The following is a 22,732-nucleotide window of genomic DNA, read 5'->3' as shown; positions in this document are numbered from 1 at the left end:
ATACGGAAATGCTGAGCTTAACTAGGAACTTTGGGTTACACATATACTCAGGTAACTTCAGAGATACACCGGACACGTAAAAGTCATTTACCAGTAACATTGAAATTCTGATGGCTTTAGTTTAGTCCGTCGCATCTAGTGCTTTCAGCGCTTTCATCTAAGTTGTAGAGATTTCGATATCGTTTACTTTTGAAAATATTTGATGTTCGGTTAATACAGGCAAATCACCGACAGAATAACTCAAGGTCTAGATCGTTGGATAAATGGTACTATGTACAGTCTTCTTTTGAACGTTTATCAGCTGGTTTAAGATGTAGTAGTAGTCACATTTGAAATATGACCGATCACACTGATAATAAATCATCTTCAAGCATACACATCTAGATATTTTGATCATAACAGTGTATATATATATACACACATTTATAATATTTATTTATTACACGATAATGGGAAAACGATAATTGCAACAATATAAGGCTTTCACACGAAATGCCAAGTCATAGAACACATGTCAAAAATATCAATGATCTTATTTAAATTTCCCTAGCAGGTAACATGCTGGAAACCTATTATTATTATTATTTGCTCGTTACCCGTCATGCTCGTATCCAACATATTTAAACTAATTATATTAAAATCAGAATATCCGGTATTGACAGTTTGTCGACTGGAAAATACCATGTACGTGATGTACGTTTGTAAGATTTATGTAAAATTTATGTCATGACTTTGAATGCACAACTTTCTTCCACTTACTCTTGCGCGCTACACAGGATCATAATGTCCACCATATCAGACAGGAAGGAAAGAAAGATGTTAAATGTAAAAAAATTAAAATATATATAAATACGCAAAAGAATACTTGCGCAAGTTTCTATGGTATTGACAAAGTTGCGATTTCCTCAGATAAAAATCTTTGAATATAGCAATGCATAAAATATATTTTGGGTAGGCCCACTATTTGAACTATGATAGTTTATATTTATATTGGAAAAAGTTGGCTTGTAAATATACATGGAATAATACACCATGACCGAAGCTAGTAAAACTGTATTGACTTATCTGCTGGTTTGTTTAGTGTTCAACCCTTTTACAGTTGGACACTACGCTTTCCTCTTTTGATTGCATCTGACGGACCAAGTGGGAGACTCTATGATGGATAGTTCGTAAAGCCCTTTGGGACTGAATTGTCTTAATGTTCGTCTTCTGCCTTGCTTCGTCGGGCCCTTGTAGGTGATTTTCTTGTTGCTCTGTCTTCCTTTAGGACATTGAGTACTTTTGTTATGGTCATTGGGTTTACTTTTATCTGTTCCTACATGATCATTTTAGTGTTTTACTTATTTAACCTTTTGTAACCATGACAACTGTTAGAATTTCACTTGGCGGGGATTCATTTTATTTACACTGTTTCGTTTATAGGAACATGGTGGGGCTAAGAGCGAGGTTTGGTGCACAATTAACCGGTTTAAACTCCCCAGCAGTCATTATTATGCTGCTGACCGTTCCAAGGCGGCGCCCCACTGTGTTCCTCAGATGTATGTCTATGTTGTTTCATACTGTTTTGGTGACACTTTTGCTTGTGTCCCTTGTTGTTTTCTCGTCTACGGTAAGTATCTTCCCCATTGCCTCTAGTTTTTATTTTTTTGATTAACCCCCCCCCCCCTTCCCCGGTCTCCTTCCCTTTGTGGGCCTATTATTATTTTCTTTGAATTCCTAATCAGTTACAAATTATTTATCATTTAATGATTAACCTGTCTTTGCCCTGTCCTTTTTATGTTTGGGGTCCGCCTGGGCTCCTTGCCATTGGTTCTTGTTGCTGGGTCATATGGGGGTTGCGTTCATTGAACGCCGCCTTTCCTTGTTGATCTTGTTTATCATATTTTTTGTTGGTCCCTCGGTAGTTTGATGCTCTTGTTTTCCTTAGGATTATATTTAGCTTCTATGACAACCTAGGACTATCACCTCATAGTTGTTTTATATATTATGACTTACAAACAAACTGCGCCAAATAATTATCTATAATATACGCATATTTGAGAACGTTCGAGAACCATTTACACAAAGGGTAAGCGGAAGCCAATATTCGTGGTAAATGAAACATTACCGGCCAATTGTTTAAGACTATCATTAAACAATAAATACATTAGTATCTTTGTATTAATTTAATTATAATTAAACATTAGAATGCAAACTAACTTTCCATTTTATTTCAAGGGTATAAGAAAAGTCCAGTAAACGAAGAAATACGTGAAGCATCACCCTCAATGTGAAAACCATTGTATCTATTACTGATCCATACTGCGTCACCCTGCTTTAACCTTATAACCACAGAATTTCCGCCTTGAGCATCTTCAGCACTATGCCTAGTCTCTGCTACAGCGTCCATAACGTTTTGGCTATTTACCTTTAAATCTGCATACATTTGTGTAATGCCTTCTTTCTCTCCCCTCTCTCCTATGAAGAACATGAACAGATACATTCCAGCTTCAGAACAGGTAAAAACGCCTGTATGCATGTTGTATCCATTTCCTTCGTTTGTAATTATCTGAATTAATTATATCATCTAAATATAGTCTCGTTTATCCAAATATAAGATACAAAAAATAAAACAGTCATATTAACGGGGGTGTAGAACCATTATTCACTGACTGAATTGGATTTTCCAAGTCTAATAATAGTCTAAGACCATGTATCGTAGTCTATTAATAACGCGTGCGCATAAAAAATGATTTGTTTTGGGTGTTTTTTGCGCAGCGTTCGTGTAGTCATTGAATGTCTGGCGTCATCTCGTGAACGTGCGTCTTTTACGTCTCGCTTCTGCAAAAACACAGGGATAAAACACTGTGATCTTATATGATCCCCTACCTTACCACTTTCCCTCCCTCCAGTCCCTCTTAAAACCCCCAATATATCATTTTAAGTCAGATTCCAAATTTAGTATTGATAACAACAATAATATTACATTATTACACACTTTTCATTATACCACTATAGAATTAGTTATACAAGGGTAGCAACTCCTTCGCCACTTCAGTACTTTTATTCTACCCAAAATTCTGGAAACAAAGTGATCCTTCGGAAGCATTAATCACAACAAAATAACATAAGAATCGCACACTCGGTTTGATTGAGTCTGTACATGAGGGATAATGAATAAGTGCAACATCCCTCACGCCTCCTAGCACCGGCTTGAGCGGTACTCAATTCTCAACACTTTATAGTGTTGGCATCAATGATCCCGAAGGACCAGAAAATATAACAACACTGAAGTGAAGTACGGGGCAACTTTTTACGGCTGCCACACGGCACTTGACACCTGCTGTTGTGAAGTACAAAATTCTGGAAAGAAAGTGATCCTTCGGAAGCATTAATCACAACAAAATAACATAAGAATCGCACACTCGGTTTGAGTCTGTACATGAGGGATAATGAATAAGTGCAACATCCCTCACGCCTCCTAGCACCGGCTTGAGCGGTACTCAATTCTCAACACTTTATAGTGTTGGCATCAATGATCCCGAAGGACCAGAAAATATAACAACACTGAAGTGAAGTACGGGGCAACTTTTTACGGCTGCCACACGGCACTTGACACCTGCTGTTGTGAAGTACAAAATTCTGGAAAGAAAGTGATCCTTCGGAAGCATTAATCACAACAAAATAACATAAGAATCTCACACTCGGTTTGATTGAGTCTGTACATGAGGGATAATGAATTAGTGCAACATCCCTCACGCCCCCTAGCATCGGCTTGAGCGGTACTCAATTCTCAACACTTTATAGTGTTGGCATCAATGATCCCGAAGGACCAGAAAATATAACAACACTGAAGTGAAGTACGGGGCAACTTTTTACGGCTGCCACACGGCACTTGACACTTGACAAGTTTACATTCAATGTCATAACTCCGCTTAAACTCTATATATTTTTAAAAACTTGGTCTCGATCAATAAAGTAAAGATATACGTATGAAATGCCATCTTCTATATAACGCAGTGTTAAGTATTTTTTATTTTATACGAACACTGAAACAGCCGTTAACGTGAAATCTGACAAGATCTTATTCACGTAATCATTGAAATTTCCACGTCTGAATCGGTTTAAAGAGGCAATATAACATAAGAAATATCATTGCATGCGTATAAACTAAACGATCGATGACATTCACCGACAAAAATACCGTCCGAATCTATTTTATACCATAGCTACACGAGAAAATATAAAACGGTTACATTCTTCGTCGCTGCACGCAAACTTTACCCGGAATACTCTTATTTTATCGTAGAGAGACGATCTTTTAAATGATAAAAGTAGAGTATTCAGGATGAGGTATTTATTTATGGAGGCATGGGAAAAGAAGGAAATTTCCGTTTTGCATTTCTTCGTGCAAGCGTAGCTGCGGTCTAAAATAGATCTAGACAATATTTTCCTGCCGCACAATCTACTGTTTTGGATTGATGCTAAGACTTATGGTAAAATATTAGTTTCAAATCTTAAGCAATTCTTTGATAAAAATAGTTAATCTTTAAAGCAAATCTAAAAATAATGCATGTATCAACGATTATGTTATGAAGTTTACTACCCAAATTAATACCAAAATTAAATATAATACAGCATGTGTATATACCTGGTTGAATTTGATGGTTTGTCCAGCACCAAAATCCGCATCGTGGTTCATGAAAGCTGAGAATGCAATGCTGCCATCTATCGCTAGAAAATATTTACCAAAATATATAAACTGAGCTGTATTCCTTCATTCAAAACTAAGAGAATTAGAATAAAAATCTAGAATGAAAAGAAAAGATGTAAAGATTTTATATTTCCCCTTGATTTGAAAAAAATGTTATATACCATATACATTTTAATGCATTGTATAATAAATTGTATAAAAGTATAGCATCAACAGGCCGATAAATATATTAACATTTATACTTACATTTTTTTACATTCCGTGAATGATCATGATTTTCTGAAACTTCATTTCTTTGAGTGACTAAACCTTGCCCAGATCTGCAATCACGTATAGCCGTACTGTGATTAGCGATTTGTTTTTCAAGAAAGTTTATCTTCATGTTTTGTTTTTTTATAATTATATCCTGTTTCTTTATCCATTTTTCTTGTTTCCTGTAAAAACAGATTAAAGCAATATGAAAAATTGTTATCAGATTATTCAAATAATGACAACAAAATAACATTCAAGCATTAAGATCAAAGTAAATATTGTCATCTTATGCGGTTACATGCAGGCCACTTTGTTGGAATACTATGAAATGTTGGTGGCTTATGAAAACCAATGAGTTAAATAACTTTTAACAAAAGTTGGTCTACCAGCAAGAAAAGTACAGAGAGAACAACAGATAAGGGAATGTTTAAGATGTTATCATCATTTGACAAGATTAAGAAGTGAAGAGTAAATTATAAAAAAGAAGAAAAAAACATGCCTTCAGATGTCATATTATTTAAAATTGCATAGATGAACAGATACTCTACTTACAGAAGTCTTTCTTCCCAACCAGCAAATTTTGCCACAACATCCTGTAGAGAGAAGCTAGTTTGGTTTGAAGAAGCAAGTGGAATTATACAAATTATGAATATTCCACACAATAACATTTTAAATGCCTTGGTGTACACACTGTCGGTTGAGAGAATAGTATAAAGTTCAACAAGAGATAAGACAAATCTTTCTGTTTAGATAAGGTAAAGTGATAGCATTTCCTCTTAAAGTCAGTGTTTATCATAGGAGTGTTTCTGCTTGCCATTATTTGCCGTATTTTGAACTTAATATAGTTACATAAAATTGTTCGCCATCGTTCTCTTTTTTCGGACGAAGTCCGTCTATTATCAGTTTGACTTCCTGTAAAAGTAACAGAGAAGGACTAAATTAAGAAGAATTTTTATTGGTCATTTTAAAATAAAAAATTGAAATCGTTAATACCATTTGTCATTCTAATGTGAAATGTAAAAGACAGTTCTAGCCATTCTAAAATAAAATGTCAAGGATAGCTCTTACCATTTTAAATAAAACTTTAAGGATATCTCTAAGATAAATTGTCAGGGATAGTTTTGCCGATATAAAATTAAATGTAAAGGATAGTTCTAAAATAAAGTGTACAGATATGAGGATAGTGGTTGAACCTTAAGGGTATTTTGTAAATGATTAATATGACACAATTTATAAGTCAAACGTAAAACAAGTAAAAGGGATACTTCAAATAGAAGTTGTCCTACTGTAAAAAATCATCATTATTAAAATGCTATAGTTTAATTCCAATGTTTACAAAATGGGTATTTTTTCTGAGCTGCAAGAAATAAAGAAATAACTGTTATGTCATTGTTAAGCAAGCATTGCTAACATTTCTTTTCGTATTGAAAACTTAGAAATAACATAAGTTTGCATGTTTACCAGCATTACTTCGACCGAGTAGTTTTTGAAGTATATTTCTTGTTTCTGTCTGTTTACATATTAATTAAAGTAATTTTTTTAATTATTGTATCTAAAATACTGTTTTCCCAAACATAATTATATGTATAAATAGTTCATAGTTTAATAGAACAATTAAACAGGCGCAATGTTTAACACACTAACACATTAAATGAAAACCAGTCTTTCACTTTTGTGCATTTTTATAAAAATGTTAAATGTTACTTTAGAAAATAACATATTTACGCAGAAAGTACTCAAATTTAGTATTTAAGGGATATATTTGATTTCTTTTTCTAATGTTATAATACATTATATGATAGAAACCTGTTTTATGTAATACAATAGAAATATTTAGAGTGTTAAAATTTTAATATACTGTTAGCCCTTTAACTTATAAAATATAAAGTATCATACTTCTTTTCTTTAGTTGGTATAGCACATTAAAACAAATATATGTAGGTGAGCGTAACAAAAAAAGGAACAAAAAACGAATGACTGTCAGTGAAAATGTAAATTTGTAATTAAAAATTTGATAGTGCCAAGTCAGGAAGAAAATTCGTTCCTTCCTTCCTTTTGTACTTCCGTTCAGTAGATTCTTTATGTCTGGGCCATAGAATTATTCATGAATGGAGTTTTTAATACTTAGCATAAATGTGAAGCTTATTCAGACCAAGTATTGTGTGGAAGTTCAAACGTCGAGGTCCTTTTTTAACTTCAAAGGAATTTTTCCATAAAAGCACATAGATGTTTGATAGGTCCCTACTCTGATCGTTCATTTAAATAACAGATGGTTTATCCACAAACATTGACATGTGCTTTTTTGATAACAAATATGTTGTGTTGAAATTCTAATTGTAATCCATTAATATGATAATAGAATTAGACAGGTAAGGGATATATGCATTATGTTAATCCAAGATAGTGTTTTAAAATATGTATGCATAAATATGTTAGACATGTTGCCGACATGTCGCGCACATGAGCTCAAATGCCATACTAGTACATCGAAAGACAAATATGGATATTTTATAAAAGTGCACAGAATTAACAATTTTGTTATTCCATGGAGGAATTTAAAGAATGCTGGGCATTATGCCGACGTATTGCACGCATGAATCAGGTTGCACGCATGAATCAGGTAAAATCTAAAAGGTCAGGGTGTCAAAATCATGGAAGATATATTGATTTTCATTTATCTTCAACAATCCTGAAATTCACTGGTGGATTTTAAAATAAATATACACACGGTGCATATCCATATCGGTACCCTCTTTGCGAAATCTGCTGAAACGGTACCCTCTTTGTACATGCACAGGCCATTCTCTGCTCAAAACAAACCAGCGATGGATAACAAGCCAGTAAAAATTCATTGTAATAAAGAAAGGAGGTATGACACGTGGAAAAGATGTATACCACGGAACACTAGAATGTTTTATCAATGTGCTGATTTGTCATGTGCCCGTTTTTCATGTACTGCAACTTCACAATAAGCTACAAAAAATCAACATGTCTTACCTCGCCCATCACCTCGACATACTTTTCGGGCTGAAATGAATCTTGGCTTGATTATATATGCATCATTCATATTTAATATGTTCATTTACATATCATCTTCGGACAAATTGAAATTTTACTGTATTGTTATCCATCGCTGGTTTGTTTTTAGCAGAGAGTGCATGGCCTGTGCATGTGCAAAGAGGGTACCGTTTCAGCAGATTTCGCAAAGAGGGTACCGATATGGATATGCACCGTGATACATGAATTTGTTGCATTTGAAGACGATGTACAGATGAGTTGTTATTCTTAGATGCTTATTTCAATAACATTGAGGGAAGCAGCCGAAATATGAAGGTCAAACTTGATGACATAAAAATGTATTTATACTGCATGTATTGTCCAGTCTATATAATTATTTGCAACTGAATGGCATATTTTAAAACGCTGGCTTAAATATGCGGTACTTTAAAACATTTTGTGACGAGATAGAACACTAAAATAGTTTTAAAGTTAAATTTCATAAAAGTACAGTACAGAGCATTGACGGTCGCTTTCAGTCAATTCTATAACTAAGTATAATAGACACATATGTGTAAGAAGTAAATGATCATATCCAGGCGGGAGAACATAATCTTCTTCTTTAATTTGCATTACTCTGTATCCACTGAAAAAAAATATGTGTAGGGACTTACAAGGTACCGCGTGTTACTTCTATTCAGTGTGGTTGTAGGTGTATTGCCCATGTAAAAATGAGTTTAAGATGAATTTCGTTAGATAAGTAAATCCAAATCAGTTATATAAATACATGTTTCCAGTTCATTCCTAAAGTTTTGTTTTTATTTGTTTCATAGCAAAAATTGAATAATTTTATTGACAATTGATTAAAATTGCTTTGTTTATCAATTCTTTTCACTAGATAAAAATTCAAACAAGATTGTAAACGGTGATAAAAATCATGAATTTCACATTAGTGAGAAGAGAAAAATGCCATGTTTCTAATCATCTGCATTTCCTATGATTCGATTTGTATATACGTATATTTATATTATTAGTTATAAAGATATTTGACAGATTTTATGGCCCTATATAAACGGTTGTTTGTAAATATATTGCAACAACCGTTTATATATGGCTATATAACCTGTCAGAAATATTTATATACATCAAACATCCTTTTAAGAGGAATAAAGCGGGATTGCTTTATAAATCGACAGCAGTCTGTATATATAACTATATAAACATCACGATTATCCAATAAAAAGCAACATAACAATGTGCAGTATTGTATATGTATAATTATATCAAAGGCGACACTATGTAACAGATGAAGGTATATACTGGACTGGGCGCTTAAAATGATAAAAACTATAAACTATCAGCATTTGATATATTATGGGTTAATGTATTAACTGCGTAAATGTTGTGTATAACATTTGTACTGTCGATTCAAATACAATCGAGAATGGGAAATCTTAAATTCAAAAGTACACAGGGGTGGCAGAAGAAAGCCATCCACGAAAACGCTTGACCAGGAAAACAGTTTACAGTTAATTATCTTGCCTATTATTGCGGTGGCTATGTTGCGTGGTTTGAATGCGGAAGGTCGTAATTTTAAATCCCACAAGGGTAATATTTTTGTTAGACATTTTTTCATTTTCTTTTTTAATATTATTTTTATTATACTTTTGATATATTTCCCATTGTTTTTATATATTATATATTATAAGTTACAATTCAATTCAAGTCAGCAATTCTAACAATGGTTTCAACGTCGAGCTCAGTGGCTCTTTCAGTCGCTAGCGCCGGTGCCGGTAAGTTCGTCTCCAGTGCCATGCCAGTATTTCGAAAGGTGATTACCAAGGAGATCTGAATGACGATATTTTCACCAAGTGGCTTAATAAAAAGCGTATCACCAATCTTCCAGCACGCAGTATCGTGGTGATAGAGAACTATCTTATCACACCATATGCGATGGCAAGTTGCCAACGAAATCAAGTACAAAAAGTGTGATGACGTTCTTTTTACATTGCTATAAAATATACTTCAACCAAACACGAAAGGACACTCGCTTGCTGGCAAAAAATAGATGCTTTTTATTTAAAGCAATAGTGTCATGTGTTGCACAAAATCTCAGATTAATTTTATTAAATGAGATTTGTAATTTATATGCATGACACAAACACGAAGTACCCATGCATTTGAAAAAAAAAACACATTTTCTTATAAAAAAGGGAACTGCTGATGTTTGAACCCCCACCAGTATGGTTGAAATACCAGCGCGCTACCACTACACGACAACGTCTCAGTGAAAAGACTATGGTCAATAAGTATTACTAAATTATCCATACACACATGTCACTTGCCTTCTGAAATGCACTGATCCATGTTATATTTACAACGGTTCCGAAACATATAAACTTCAACAGTAGCTTTTGGGATATTGATTGGGATATAGTTTGTTCGTTTTTGTTTTACGTCACACCGACACAGTTTAGGTCATATGACGTCGTTCCAGCTTAACAAGTGGAGGAAGACTTCAGGGGCTTCTCCGTGCATTATTTCAGGCACGGACGAGCAGCAGAGCAGAGCAACACCGACGTTCCGTAAGCTAGCTTGGGATATTGTGATGATAGAAGAAAAACACTAAAGTATTATTTATTGCAACATATTAATGTCATAATCTGTTGATTAATCCCTGGGACGATTTCATGGGGCGGCGTCATGCTATCTCGCTGATGGAGTTTGTTTATTCTATGCCGTTATATTTGCCCCAGAAGACAGCGAATACATTTTAGTTACTATTGGTACATGTAATAAGTCTTTAGAGAAAAAAATACTAAGAAATTTATTTTATTTTTCTATATTTAAAATGTTTTTGTAAAACGTGGTAAGTATTGCATTTCATGTTTTAACACACGAAAAGAAGAGTCTATGCAAACTGATGATAAGGAAAAATGTTATCTGTTTGATAAGTTGATAAGTAAATGTATAGATATTCATTTAGAACAATCACCCTGACATACTTGAAGCGGTACATGACGTCTTACTGTACTCATTGTTGATATGTTTAAAAACGTTATATTCTACAATTATACTTACTTTAAGCGTGAACAATGCATTTTGAGTTTACAAATTTTGTTTAAGCCAATATTGAGTACAAGTGTATTTATTTGTATTTTCACTGATAAGCAAATCCCATTCATAAACAGAATTGCAAACTGAATTTGTTTTAGAATTGTTGCAAATATTCCCTTAATTATTTCTTTACCGTTTCAATTGCTGCATATAGTAATTTCCAAAATTGTGGATTTGAAATTTTTCAGTTGCAGACGAAATTTACATATACGTATAACTTCATTTATACTAGCGTATAGATGTCTCATTAACTACTACCCAGATGAGAATATGTGTCTGTTTCACCAATGCGTCTAAACGATGCTGAATGGGCATGATCATAGTCAGTTTCTCTGTCTTTTATATCATCAATTACATTGTCAGTGGTATTACATCTTGCAACTGATGATAATTTATTATAAGAGACATCGTCACTGTTTACAACTTGTTTGCCTTCCTCTGATAGCGGAATGCTACATGTTTGTGAATATGTAAAGTCATTGATGATGTTTCTGTTTATGCCTGTAACAGCGATATGGGAATAATTATCATTCATACGCAGGGTCGTCTTATTGCTTAGTTGACCATAGTTGTTCTCTTTACTATCATTATCTTGTAACACATCTATTGTGTGATATGTATTCGCTGATATATCCCCTGCTTCTGTATTATCCTCCTGAATTTCTGCATATACTCTATCTTGCGAATCTACACCTTGTGTAAATGATATCTTCCGGTCAACGTCATAACACTTGTTTGTAATGGTATGAGCAGATGCCTTGTCTCTTACAATCGTAGTATCTTTACTTCTTTTATTTTTGCGCCTTAAATGACAGCGGTTAAATAAATCTTTAGAATTGATCTTTATTGCGATTACTCTATGTATGACTTGTCTAATATAAATAGCATTTGTGTGGCAATATAACTATTAATCATAAAAAATATTTTTTTTAAAGCAATATATTTATAACGATGTAATATATCATTTTCAAATAAGTAGTAAAGTGCTTAGGAAATCTCTTATAGTATTCCATAGTTGCTTCCTCTAATTAAATATAAAAAAGAAATCTAAATAGAAATAGGTAATTAAAATGTCAAAACCCTGCATGGGATTTCGGAATGAAAACGTTTTATCTTCTACAAGAAAGTCCATGTACTCAAACATAATACCTGAACAAAAAGACGATGAGACCCAATGCTGCCAACACGAAAAGTACAACTAGTATGGTAACAGGGACAATCAAGGACAATGATTTTGCTTCTGAAAGAAAACATAATATTCACCGAACAGGTTTTTATTTCCTGAAACGTGCTAGCTTTTTGGAAGATCTAATCTTTCAGTTGTATTAGATTTTGATGTCAGAAAATATTAGATATACTGATTTGATTAATATTTGGTGTACAAGAGGTTATAAGTTGTCTGTCTTCGAACTATTTAGATATTTGATACTCTGTAAAAAGATAAAACCAACCTGCATGAGTTGAATAAGTTATAGTTACTGTCTCTGACGAAGAATACACAACTGTAGAACTATAACTCAGAGTGGACAGTTTACTCTCGGTATTTGTATCTGCAATTAAACTTTCGACTGTTATCAACATTTAATCGAGAAATTATAATTCTTCGATTATTCTATTTGTGAAAATAAGAATATATATTAACAAATGTTGAGTTTGTTTTACACTGGAAAATAGAGAGCGATTTTGTTTTTAATTATGTCAACCACATAGGGACGTTGGTAGAAGGCTCGTAGTCACGGTCCTTCTATCATTAATGCATGTAAGTACTGCATAGTCTAGAGATGGATTGTTTGCTTTTTTGCTTTGTTTTGTTTAAACAAATATTATCATAATTTGGCTTAAATTGATATTTTAAATTTACAATATCTAATACCTTAAGGAAGACGTATTGCTGCAAACCAAAAGAAAACATGATAAATTGCTGAAAAGCAAAAAGAACAAAAAAATCAAATATTTATATAACCACCAAGATAAGAGTAAAATAAATCCATTTATGAATATCTAATATTAAAAGTAAAGATTACACCAAATTCAATTTTACACTTAACTTTTAAATTCAAATGTTTAAGTTTTAACTTACAAGTTTGCGTATGTCTTGAAATGGTTGTTTGTTTTTCAGTTGAATCATCGTTGCTTGTGTGTTGTGTGACGTGACCGGAAGTTGTTTCACTCATTGTTGTTATATCTTTGATGATGAAGTATTGAAAAAGAAATATCAACAAATTATTGAAAGGTGAAAAAGTGTCACTGTTTAATAACTTGACTGTGCATTACCATTACGATCAGGCGGATGAATAGCAATAATACATTCAGAAAAGAATGATGTTTTATGTATTATATTTATTAAAAGTATATACATGTATTTTTAATTCCTATAACTCTCACATATCATGTCAATGTTGTTTATTTGTACTTTTTCATTTCATACAAAATTAAATATCAGACATGTATGGGGAAAATGAATTATAGATCTATAGTGATTAAATCTGTTAAATGCACTTTTGAAGAAAGACCGACGTGGAATAAATGTGTTTACACCATTTCAATCTATTGAGCTACATCTATGCACGAAAGTAAAATAAGGTAAGAGTAAAAAAATATAACAAAATGGGTAAAAATTGCATAAGGAGATAAATGAGAAATGAAAGAACCTTAAACTATAGCTTCAAGAAGCCTGACCCGGATACTTATTTGAATGAGATATATGAAACTGTAAAATAATAATTTGAATTTAAACAGAATGATTGTACACTTTCTGACAAATAACGAACGTGTTGTTTATGTTTCATATTTAACTTACTTTCAGAACAGTTTTTGCCTGTATATCCAGATAAACAAAGGCATGTATAGTCCTCAATTCCATCAATGCACATATCTGCATTATAACATGGAAAGGGATTACAGTCGTCTGTAATGAGAAAACAAGATATTTAACTATAAATCAGAGGCAATACCAAAACATGACAGGACATCTTAAGTTACTGAGAAATCACATCCTTAACAAAAAACAACCACATTTCTTTTTATACAGGTACTTTGGAAGGACGAGTTCTTTCACAATTCAAAATATTATTTTGTAAACTACAGGTAGCCGATATGTTGCTTCATTAACTTTGAAATAGCAATTCATAATAATAATTTTAATTCAATACATTTCATTTGATATCAGTTTTATCACAAATTCTAATCGACGCCTGAAACCTATTGTATTTTCCTCAAAATGTTGTGTTCAAATTAACTTATGATTGCTTGACACCATAAAAACATTATATAAAATATGTCAGGTGTGAATATAAATATTAAAATAGAATATTTTATGTAGAAAGTGACAGTGCGAATTATCGGAAGTGATACTTTTTCTTGTTGCCCCTTACTAAATCATTATGCTCTTTGTTCAGTTAGGTTTATATTTATGCCAATCACTTTTAACCATTGTAGGGGGCGTCCGAGGCCGAGTGGTTAAGGTCGTTGACTTCACACCACTTGCCTCTCACCGCTGTTGGTTCAAATCCCGACAGGGACTTTGGATTCTCTTAAGTGAGGAAGCTATCCAGCTAGCTTACGGAACGTCTGTGGTTCTACTCGGGTGCCCGTTCGAGTCTGAAATAATGCACGGAAGGGCATCTGAGGTCTTCCTCCACCAGTAAAGCTGGATTATCGCCATATGACATTATACTGTGTCGGTGTGACGTATAACCCAATCAAACAAACAAATAATTTAACCAGTCGAAAGTAGAACTCGTTTATCATATTTACCTATATATGCACAAGCACTTCCGGATGCATTCCAATAATTTGACCAGTGTTTCCCTCCCTTAAGACATCGAATAATTGCATTGACTTTTAAGGTGTAGCCTCTCTCACATTTATACGTTCCTCGTGTCTGATCCACAAGCTCAATAGAGCCATACGGAGGATTAATCGGTACATCATTACACACTGAAAGCAAACAAAAATTACAAGTTCTGATTAACATATTGAAATCAAATACAAATAGCTAGTACATCACGCTGCAAGAAAGGAGAAACATCTAGTGTAATGTTACATACTGCAACAAAAATGAATTGCCATGTCAATATTGCATACAAACAACAAAACAAATTTGTCAATTTAGCATTACATACTGCAACAAAGACAAATAACCAGTAAATAATATCATCCTGCAAGTCAAGAGCAATAACTATTTCAGCATTACAGAGAAATTGCAATTTCAACAAAATGAACTGCAACAAGAGAAATTGCCAGTATTAAATTAAACAACTGAAGATGAAAGTACATCATTACGTATATATCAAAATATTTATTGCCAGTAAATCATTGCATATTGGATACAAACAAAAATTACCAGTAAATGGTTAAAATACTAAATACGAAAAGATATTGCCAATTTATCATTTACATATTACAAGTGAAGTGAAATTGTCAGGACACAATAACATTGCAAGTAAAAAGAAATTGTCAGTACTGAAATTACATATAGCAAGCAAAGAGAAATTTTCAGGGCACAATAACATATTTCAAACCCATAGAAATTTTCGGAAACAACTACAAATTGCAAGCCAAGGGGAAGTTTCAGGACAAAATTACAAATTGCAAGCTATGAGAAATTTTCAGGCAACAATTATAAATTGCAAGCCGAATGATATTTCCAGGACAAAATTAATCACTGCAAGCCAAGAGAAAATTTTAAGACAAAATTACAAATCACAAGCAAAGAGAAATGACCACTACATGTTTACACACTGAAAACAGAAAAAAAGCCAGAGTACATTATAACATATAAAACAAAGAGATTATCTGTACATGATTGCGTACTAAAACACAGAATAATAGATCTAGCAAGGGCATTATATCGTATAACAAGAACTGTCGGAGGACAGTAACGCTCGACTATTCGAAACGTTGTCATAAGTGTGTTTCATTGAGTATAACAATGCTAACCTATATGAATCCATAAAATTGTCCGAAAAGGTTTAAAGGCTTGTTATTAAAATGTGTTATCGAGTAAATCACTTCTTTATTATTATAAAATGCATAAAATTGTTCAAAAAAGGCACAAACCCTTCAGCAGTTATGGAGATATTTGCTTATCCAAGCATTTCTAAGTAGAAAAAGGGGCATAATTATGCAAAAAAGCAAATCAGAGTTACTGGACTTATGTCAATCATCTTAGATAATCATAGAAAACAAGTGTGTGAAGTTTCAAGGCATTCCCTTCAGTAGTTATGGAGATACGAGCTTGCACGCACAAACTGAACCAAGAATTTCTAAGTCGAAAAAGGGGCATAATTATGCAAAAACGCAAATCAGAGTTATGAGACTTATTTCAATCATGTTAGATAATCACAGAGAACAAAATTGTGAAGTTTCAATCCATTCCTTTCAGTAGTTATGGAGATACAAGCTTGCACGCAAAAACTTAACCAAGAATTTCTAAGTCGAAAAAGGGGCATAATTATGTAAATCAGAGTTTTTGGACTTGTGCCAATCATGTTAGATAATCACAGAGAACAAGTGTGTGAAGTTACAAGCCATTCCCTTCAGTAGTTATGGAGATACCAGCTTGCACGCAAAAACTTAACCAAGAATTTCTAAGTCGAAAAAGGGGCATAATTATGCAAAAAAGCAATCAGAGTTATAGGACTTGTGCCAATCATGTTAGATAATGACAGAGAACTAGTGTGTGAAGTTTCAATCCATTCCCTTCAGTAGTTATGGAGATACCAGCTTGCACGCAAAACTTAACCACAGGGACGCCGACGCCGACAAATGGGTGACTGCATTAGCTCGATTACTTTGCGAATAGTCGAGCTAAAAACAATAAGCTACAGCTGGTATATGCTAACATACTGGATCAATCAAGAAAGAGATTATAGGCCATAACATGATATAAATCGAATGTGTATCACTCGACTTGATTGTATGAAATTCTGGAAACGAAGTGATCCCTCGGAAGCATTAATCACAACAAAATAACATAAGAATTGCAGACTCGGTTTGATTGAGTCTGTACATGAGGGATAATGAATAAGTGCAACATCCCTCACGCCCCCTAGCACCGGCTTAAGCGGTACTCAATTCTCAACACTTTAAAGTGTTGGCATCAATGATCCCAAAGGACCAGAAAATATAACAACACTGAAGTGAAGTACGGGGCAACTTTTTACGGCTGCCACACGGCACTTGACACCTGCTGTTGTGAAGTACAAAAGACGTATTCTCACGAGTCCACGGAATGAATGACGTCATATGACGTCAGATGTGACATCAACACCCCAAATGTGGTTCATAATTTAATACTGAAGATATAGAGAAAACAATTTAATCATTATTGCAAAGTGCAAATATGGTAAATATATGTGGTTAATCATGGAGAAGTAGCAGTTACGTTGGAAAATACGTATATCGTATGTATATTTAGAGGAAGAAATGCATGTATGTGGTTAGCTAATAAATTGTTCACATAAGAAGAAATGTTTAGACGAATTATTATTACACAGTGCAAATTATGAGCAGTAAAATGTATAGTTTATAGTCTGCAAATAAGGAGAAATTGGTGTTATAATTCCATAACATACTGTAAAATAGAAGAAATATAGTTGATATGCTATCACATTTTGAAAATAAGGAAAGACATGAAAACCATCAGAACTGCAAATTTGGCATATTACTTGGTTCAAAAATAGCATGCTGTAGCTTTTAAAAAAGGAACAGATGCCATTTCAATTATTAGAAAACAATCAATCATACCACAGGCTTCATATTTGGACCCTTTTCTACAATCAGTTAGATCTTTTTCTGCACCTCCGAAAATGAATCCTGAAAAATATTGGACGAAATTTTTGTATCTAACGTTTAAAAAATATAATAGTAATATTGATTTGAGGATTTTATGTCACAATAACATTTTTCTTGATCGATTCTCATTAGAATAATCAATACGTTAAATATCAAATGTATTAAAATAAGTAATAAGAATTAAGACTTGTTTGATTTTAAACTAACTATGCAAATTAACATACCATGGAATAGAAAAAGAATATACAACATGATTTTATCCATATCATATTATAATACTGATATCCATGCACAGATAAGAAGTAAATTAAGGAAGTTGAAATGAGATCCGCTTGAATTAGATCGTAATTGTGTCCTCCCACTTAATTTTAGTATGATAAAACCTAAAGTATGTTTGTCATGATACAATACAAGGAAATGAACACTTACCAATCGCAACTTCTCGGCCCTTTCCGTCTAACTTCGGATGAGGACCTCGAACACAATAGTAAAAACTAGAAATGTGTCATCATGCCACGGATGCCCCCGCATGCAGCCAAAATTTCAGATGTTATAATATTTAGTTCCAAATTTGTTTGCACAAATTATTTTTTTCATTTTAAGTTCAAAGCCCTTAAAACGTTTCAATGTTAACACAAACCATTTCCATACAATGTTCAAGGCACTGAAATTATTCTGTCTTAACCTTTTGAAAATAGCATATTTCATATTTGTAGCCAAAATAATGGCTACATACATTTCCACAAAAGTATGAGTGCTGAAACTGAAAGTCCAAAAATTTTCAAACATTCAAGAAAGATAAGTCTGTCTAAAATCATTGAACCACGACCAAATTCAAACTTAAACTGCTTATTCCTAAGATGTATCTATATTATTTTCAAAGTGAAAGGGACATAACTCTGCCAAAAAATCATCGAACCATGACCAAATTCCAACTTGACCTGCCCATTCATTTGACATATCCATATGTCAAATTTGTGTTGAATATGTAACACTGTTGGGTAGATTATGAACAGAAACTGTAAATTTCATATTATTTTCAAAGTGAAAGGGGCTTTACTCTGCCAAAAATCATTGAACCATGACCAAATTTAAACTTGACCTGCGCATCCCTTTGACATATCCATATGTCAAGTTTGAATTGAATGTGTTGTACCGTTGGGGAAATAATGAACGGAAACTGAAAATTTCATATTATTTTCAAAGTAAAAGGGGCATTACTCTGCCAAAAATCATCAAACCATGACTAAATTCGAACTTGACCTGTATTTTATCATGGCATATCCATATGTCAAATTTGAGTTGAATGTGTTGTACCGTTGGGGAGATAATGAACGGAAACTGAAAATTTCATATTATTTTCAAAGTAAAAGGGGCATAACTCTGCCAAAAATCATCGAACCATGACCAAATTCAAACTTGACCTGTATTTTATCATGGCATATCCATATGTCAAGTTTGAGTTGAATGTGTTGTACCTTTGGGGAGATAATGAACGGAAACTGAAAATGTCATACATTTTGTATTATTTTAAAGTAAAAGGGGCATAACTCTGCCAAAAATCATTGAACCATGACCAAATTCGAACTTAACCTGTATTTTCTCATGACATATCCATATGTCAAATTTAAGTTGAATATGTGCAACCGTTACTTAGATAATGAACGGATACTGATGATGACGGAATGACAGAATGACGGAATGACGGAAGGACGGAACAGGGTAACACTATATGCCCCGGCCATTACATGGCGGGGGCATAACAATCGCAACTACTTGGATCTTTCCGTCAGTCTTCGGATAAGGACCTCGAACACAATAATATGAATACACAGAACGGATGCGGTATTTCGGTCTAACCTACGCTAAGAAACTAAACATGTAAACAAATAGTAATTTAATGCTGGGAGTTGTTGACAAGTTTATTTCCAATATATGTAGTAAAAGTCCACCTAAAATAAGTGAATTCATAGGTACAAAAGCTAACAATACATTAGTTATATATTTATTATTATTGTTGTAGAAACCGAAAGTACACAAAACCAACCTGTTGACAATGAGTTGGATTTGTTAAAAATTGAGCATCAGTGGGCATATTTAAATTACAAATTGTTTTCAGACATATTTTCAAGCATAATAATACCGGAACAGACATATGATGTCAAATATATACATTCGTTTTACATTATCTCTGTTTCTGTTTACATCTGAAACCACGTGGTAGAACTACTTTCAATCCGTATTGTTTCCGAGGTTATTATAGATTATAGCCGAGACAGTTCCGAATGTAGTAACAAGTAAAATGGTTTCCTGCGGGGAACGTTTTTAATGATATAAATGTATTTCATTTAACTATTTTCAATGGGGGGGGGGGGGCGAGGATAAATAAACGTTTGTATCAGGAATATAGTTGACAGTAATCGATAAATATAGAAGAAGGTCTTTGGAAACTGGTGACCGTTGATGACCGGAGAAGGTCGAACATAAAACAATTATTTCTTTTTTAAGAAAATAATTAAATAGGCCTACCATTTTATGAATAATTCCGAGCAAAAAAATAAATAAAGTAAACACACAAGTTTTCGCAGAAAATATCTCTATTTATTATGGCAGATGCCACTACGAATAGTTTAATTTTGTAGATTTTCAGTATAAACAATTTATTGTTTGTAACATTTTGAGATACATATTAAAGAAACATTGATAATTTTCAAACACATCATTCAAGTTTTTCCACCTTAAACGGTAACATAATTATAGAAAATTAAAAATATCACGTAATAGTTTTTTGTTCTTAATTAGGTGTCTTATTCCCTAGAGGATTATCCGTAACGTATCGGCAAACGGTATTTATCCAGGTTTCCGAAAAGGTCAATTAACAAATCATGTACGGTTTAGAGATCACATGCTCCTTCATGTACCGAAAACAGGTCACGTGCTCCTCCATGCCTCAAAAGTTAAACGCGTACCAATACCCTGCGGTCTCCAGACCGCAGGGAAAAATACACAGAACGAATACGGTAATTTGGTCTTACTTACGTTAAGAATCTACACATGTAAACAAGTAGTAGCGTTGTCGGCTAAAGTTATTCCAATACACGAGTAAAAGTCCTACTGCATGAAGTTGATTTATAGATATTTAAAAGTAAACACTAGAAAATTTACGTACTTATTATTAGGGTTCTCTACCCGTTGACAATATTTCGGAGTCGGTAATAATAATACATCAGTGAGCATTTTTAAATTGATTATCATTGCCAGACATATGTTCAATCATAATTTTACCGAAATTGACTTTCCTTTCCTTTGCATGTCAAATAAATGCATTTGTTAATTATCATAGATTACACTCACATCTAAAACCACGTGGTAGTACTTCTTTCAACCCGTATTAAGTCCGGGATTATTATGATAGTTGAGATCAGCCTAACATTCGTTTACTTAAATGAGACATATTGAGTGAGAATTTCATAATTATATTGTATTAAATTTCCACGATGAAAATATTTTACCCCAAAGATAAACATAATATATTTTGAAGTAAGAGCCAAAGAATTAAAATAATTATATGAACAAAAACCAAACTTTTTTTTTGGGTTTACTCTTTTTTCATACAGAATGTGACCCAATTGAATTTCACTTTCCCAAGCCCCAAACCCATTTTTAAATTAATCATATTTTACATTTTTTAATGGGAAGGGCTGAAATGCAAACCGTTTAAAAGCTAAAAAAACATCGAAAGTGCATTTTGAAAGTACCCTTTTTGGCTTTAATTTTTCCCCTCATTTTCTTTTTCCCATTTAGGGGCTAAGAAAACAACTTGAAATTTTGGGGTTTTACCCTTCACTTTTTGGGGTTTCTTTTTGGGGACAATCTCTCTTTATTTTCATTTTTATACTAAAAATTTTGGAGGGTTAAAACAGTTTTTAAAATTTTTTAAAGGAAGTGAACCCGTTATTTTTTTGTTTTTTCTTTGGGGAAAATCTTTTTATAAATATTTTGAATACTGCTTTTATAAAAAAAAATGGCAGGAGTCTAGGTCAATATGATTTTTTTAGGATACAATGTTGATTTGTATTTGTCATGGTCTTCATAGAAAAATTGTTTACTTTTTCAATTGAATCCATTAATTGCAAAATAAATAAATCACTGGTAAAAGTCCAGGCTGCAATGTAAATATTAAACAAGTGAACAAACAAAAAGCTATTTTACTACAGTATGAGACAAAAATGTAAGTAGACAAAGAATAATTTTGGCAATCTATTTTCAATAAAATTGTTATACAAACTCATTTGTCAACAGTTACAGTACAGTACTGTAGCCGTGTCATATATTACCAATAAAATTATAGGGTATTAAATTTCAAGGCTACTCTACTGTACAGTATGTAATTATTGACACATAAGTTTGTATTAACAATTTAAGATTGGTTTAAAATATGTTTAATACACCTGTACAGTATGCTGCTTTTGGAAATAAACAATAAATAGGCTGTTTTTTGAAATACAATACCCTCCCAAGGGAAGGTGCCATCATTATATAAACTATTTGCAACGCATTTTTAATATAATCCTATAATTTATGTTAGTTCCCATTATAAATCATATTAAGATTCCCAGTACATATGTACTCCTCATGCATACCATTACCATATATTGTACAAGGACTAAATTTCTATCATTTATTGATCCAGACTTTGTTGCTGATGGTAATATTTTGTGCTTTTTTGTGATTTTAGGTCATTCCAATTTTGCAAGTTTTAAAAGTTTTGAATTTTTTAAATAGATAACCATCCACATGTTGGGACCATATTCCTTCAAGACCACAAGGGATAGGTAAGTTTTTATACCTGTTTAAAAGAGCAGATAATTTTTA

The 22,732-nt window shown here is 33.0% G+C and overlaps 2 protein-coding genes across 2 annotated transcripts; both read right to left on the bottom strand.

Annotated features, from left to right (window-relative positions):
* Positions 1-2,150: 2,150 nt before the first annotated feature.
* Positions 2,151-5,675, bottom strand: LOC132758269 (complement C1q subcomponent subunit B-like). The gene is made up of 4 exons (XM_060749832.1): positions 5,498-5,675; positions 4,940-5,127; positions 4,631-4,713; positions 2,151-2,548 (listed from the first exon to the last, which is right to left on the bottom strand). The coding sequence occupies exons 1-4, from the start codon at positions 5,611-5,613 to the stop codon at positions 2,213-2,215; spliced, it is 723 nt and encodes a 240-aa protein (XP_060605815.1). The 5' UTR covers positions 5,614-5,675; the 3' UTR covers positions 2,151-2,212.
* Positions 5,676-10,620: 4,945 nt separating this feature from the next.
* LOC132758268 (uncharacterized) lies at positions 10,621-21,351 on the bottom strand. Its single transcript, XM_060749831.1, has 8 exons — positions 18,082-21,351; positions 17,810-17,878; positions 14,816-14,998; positions 13,860-13,967; positions 13,140-13,244; positions 12,511-12,609; positions 12,209-12,299; positions 10,621-11,862 (listed from the first exon to the last, which is right to left on the bottom strand). The coding sequence occupies exons 1-8, from the start codon at positions 18,119-18,121 to the stop codon at positions 11,307-11,309; spliced, it is 1,251 nt and encodes a 416-aa protein (XP_060605814.1). The 5' UTR covers positions 18,122-21,351; the 3' UTR covers positions 10,621-11,306.
* Positions 21,352-22,732: the final 1,381 nt, after the last annotated feature.

Source organism: Ruditapes philippinarum, unplaced genomic scaffold, assembly GCF_026571515.1.
Source record: "Ruditapes philippinarum isolate M1 unplaced genomic scaffold, ASM2657151v2 ctg8542_1_1_1_1, whole genome shotgun sequence".
Taxonomy (NCBI): domain Eukaryota; kingdom Metazoa; phylum Mollusca; class Bivalvia; order Venerida; family Veneridae; genus Ruditapes; species Ruditapes philippinarum.
The sequence above is the reverse complement of the archived record's forward strand: the minus strand, read 5'-3'. Positions and strand labels throughout refer to the sequence as shown.

Excerpts from the sequence above, each read along its gene's own strand:
- LOC132758268 (XM_060749831.1), bottom strand. The coding sequence starts at position 18,121 with ATGGATAAAATCATGTTGTATATTCTTTTTCTATTCCATG. Across the intron at positions 14,999-17,809 it reads GTCCAAATATGAAGCCTGTG|TGTGTAATGATGTACCGATT; the intron begins GTATGATTGATT and ends GTTTGCTTTCAG. Across the intron at positions 12,610-13,139 it reads TTCAAGACATACGCAAACTT|ATACAAATACCGAGAGTAAA; the intron begins GTAAGTTAAAAC and ends GTTTAATTGCAG.
- LOC132758269 (XM_060749832.1), bottom strand. The coding sequence starts at position 5,613 with ATGTTATTGTGTGGAATATTCATAATTTGTATAATTCCACTTGCTTCT. Across the intron at positions 5,128-5,497 it reads GGTTGGGAAGAAAGACTTCT|GAAACAAGAAAAATGGATAA; the intron begins GTAAGTAGAGTA and ends CTGTTTTTACAG. Across the intron at positions 2,549-4,630 it reads AAACCATCAAATTCAACCAG|ATAATTACAAACGAAGGAAA; the intron begins GTATATACACAT and ends TAATTAATTCAG.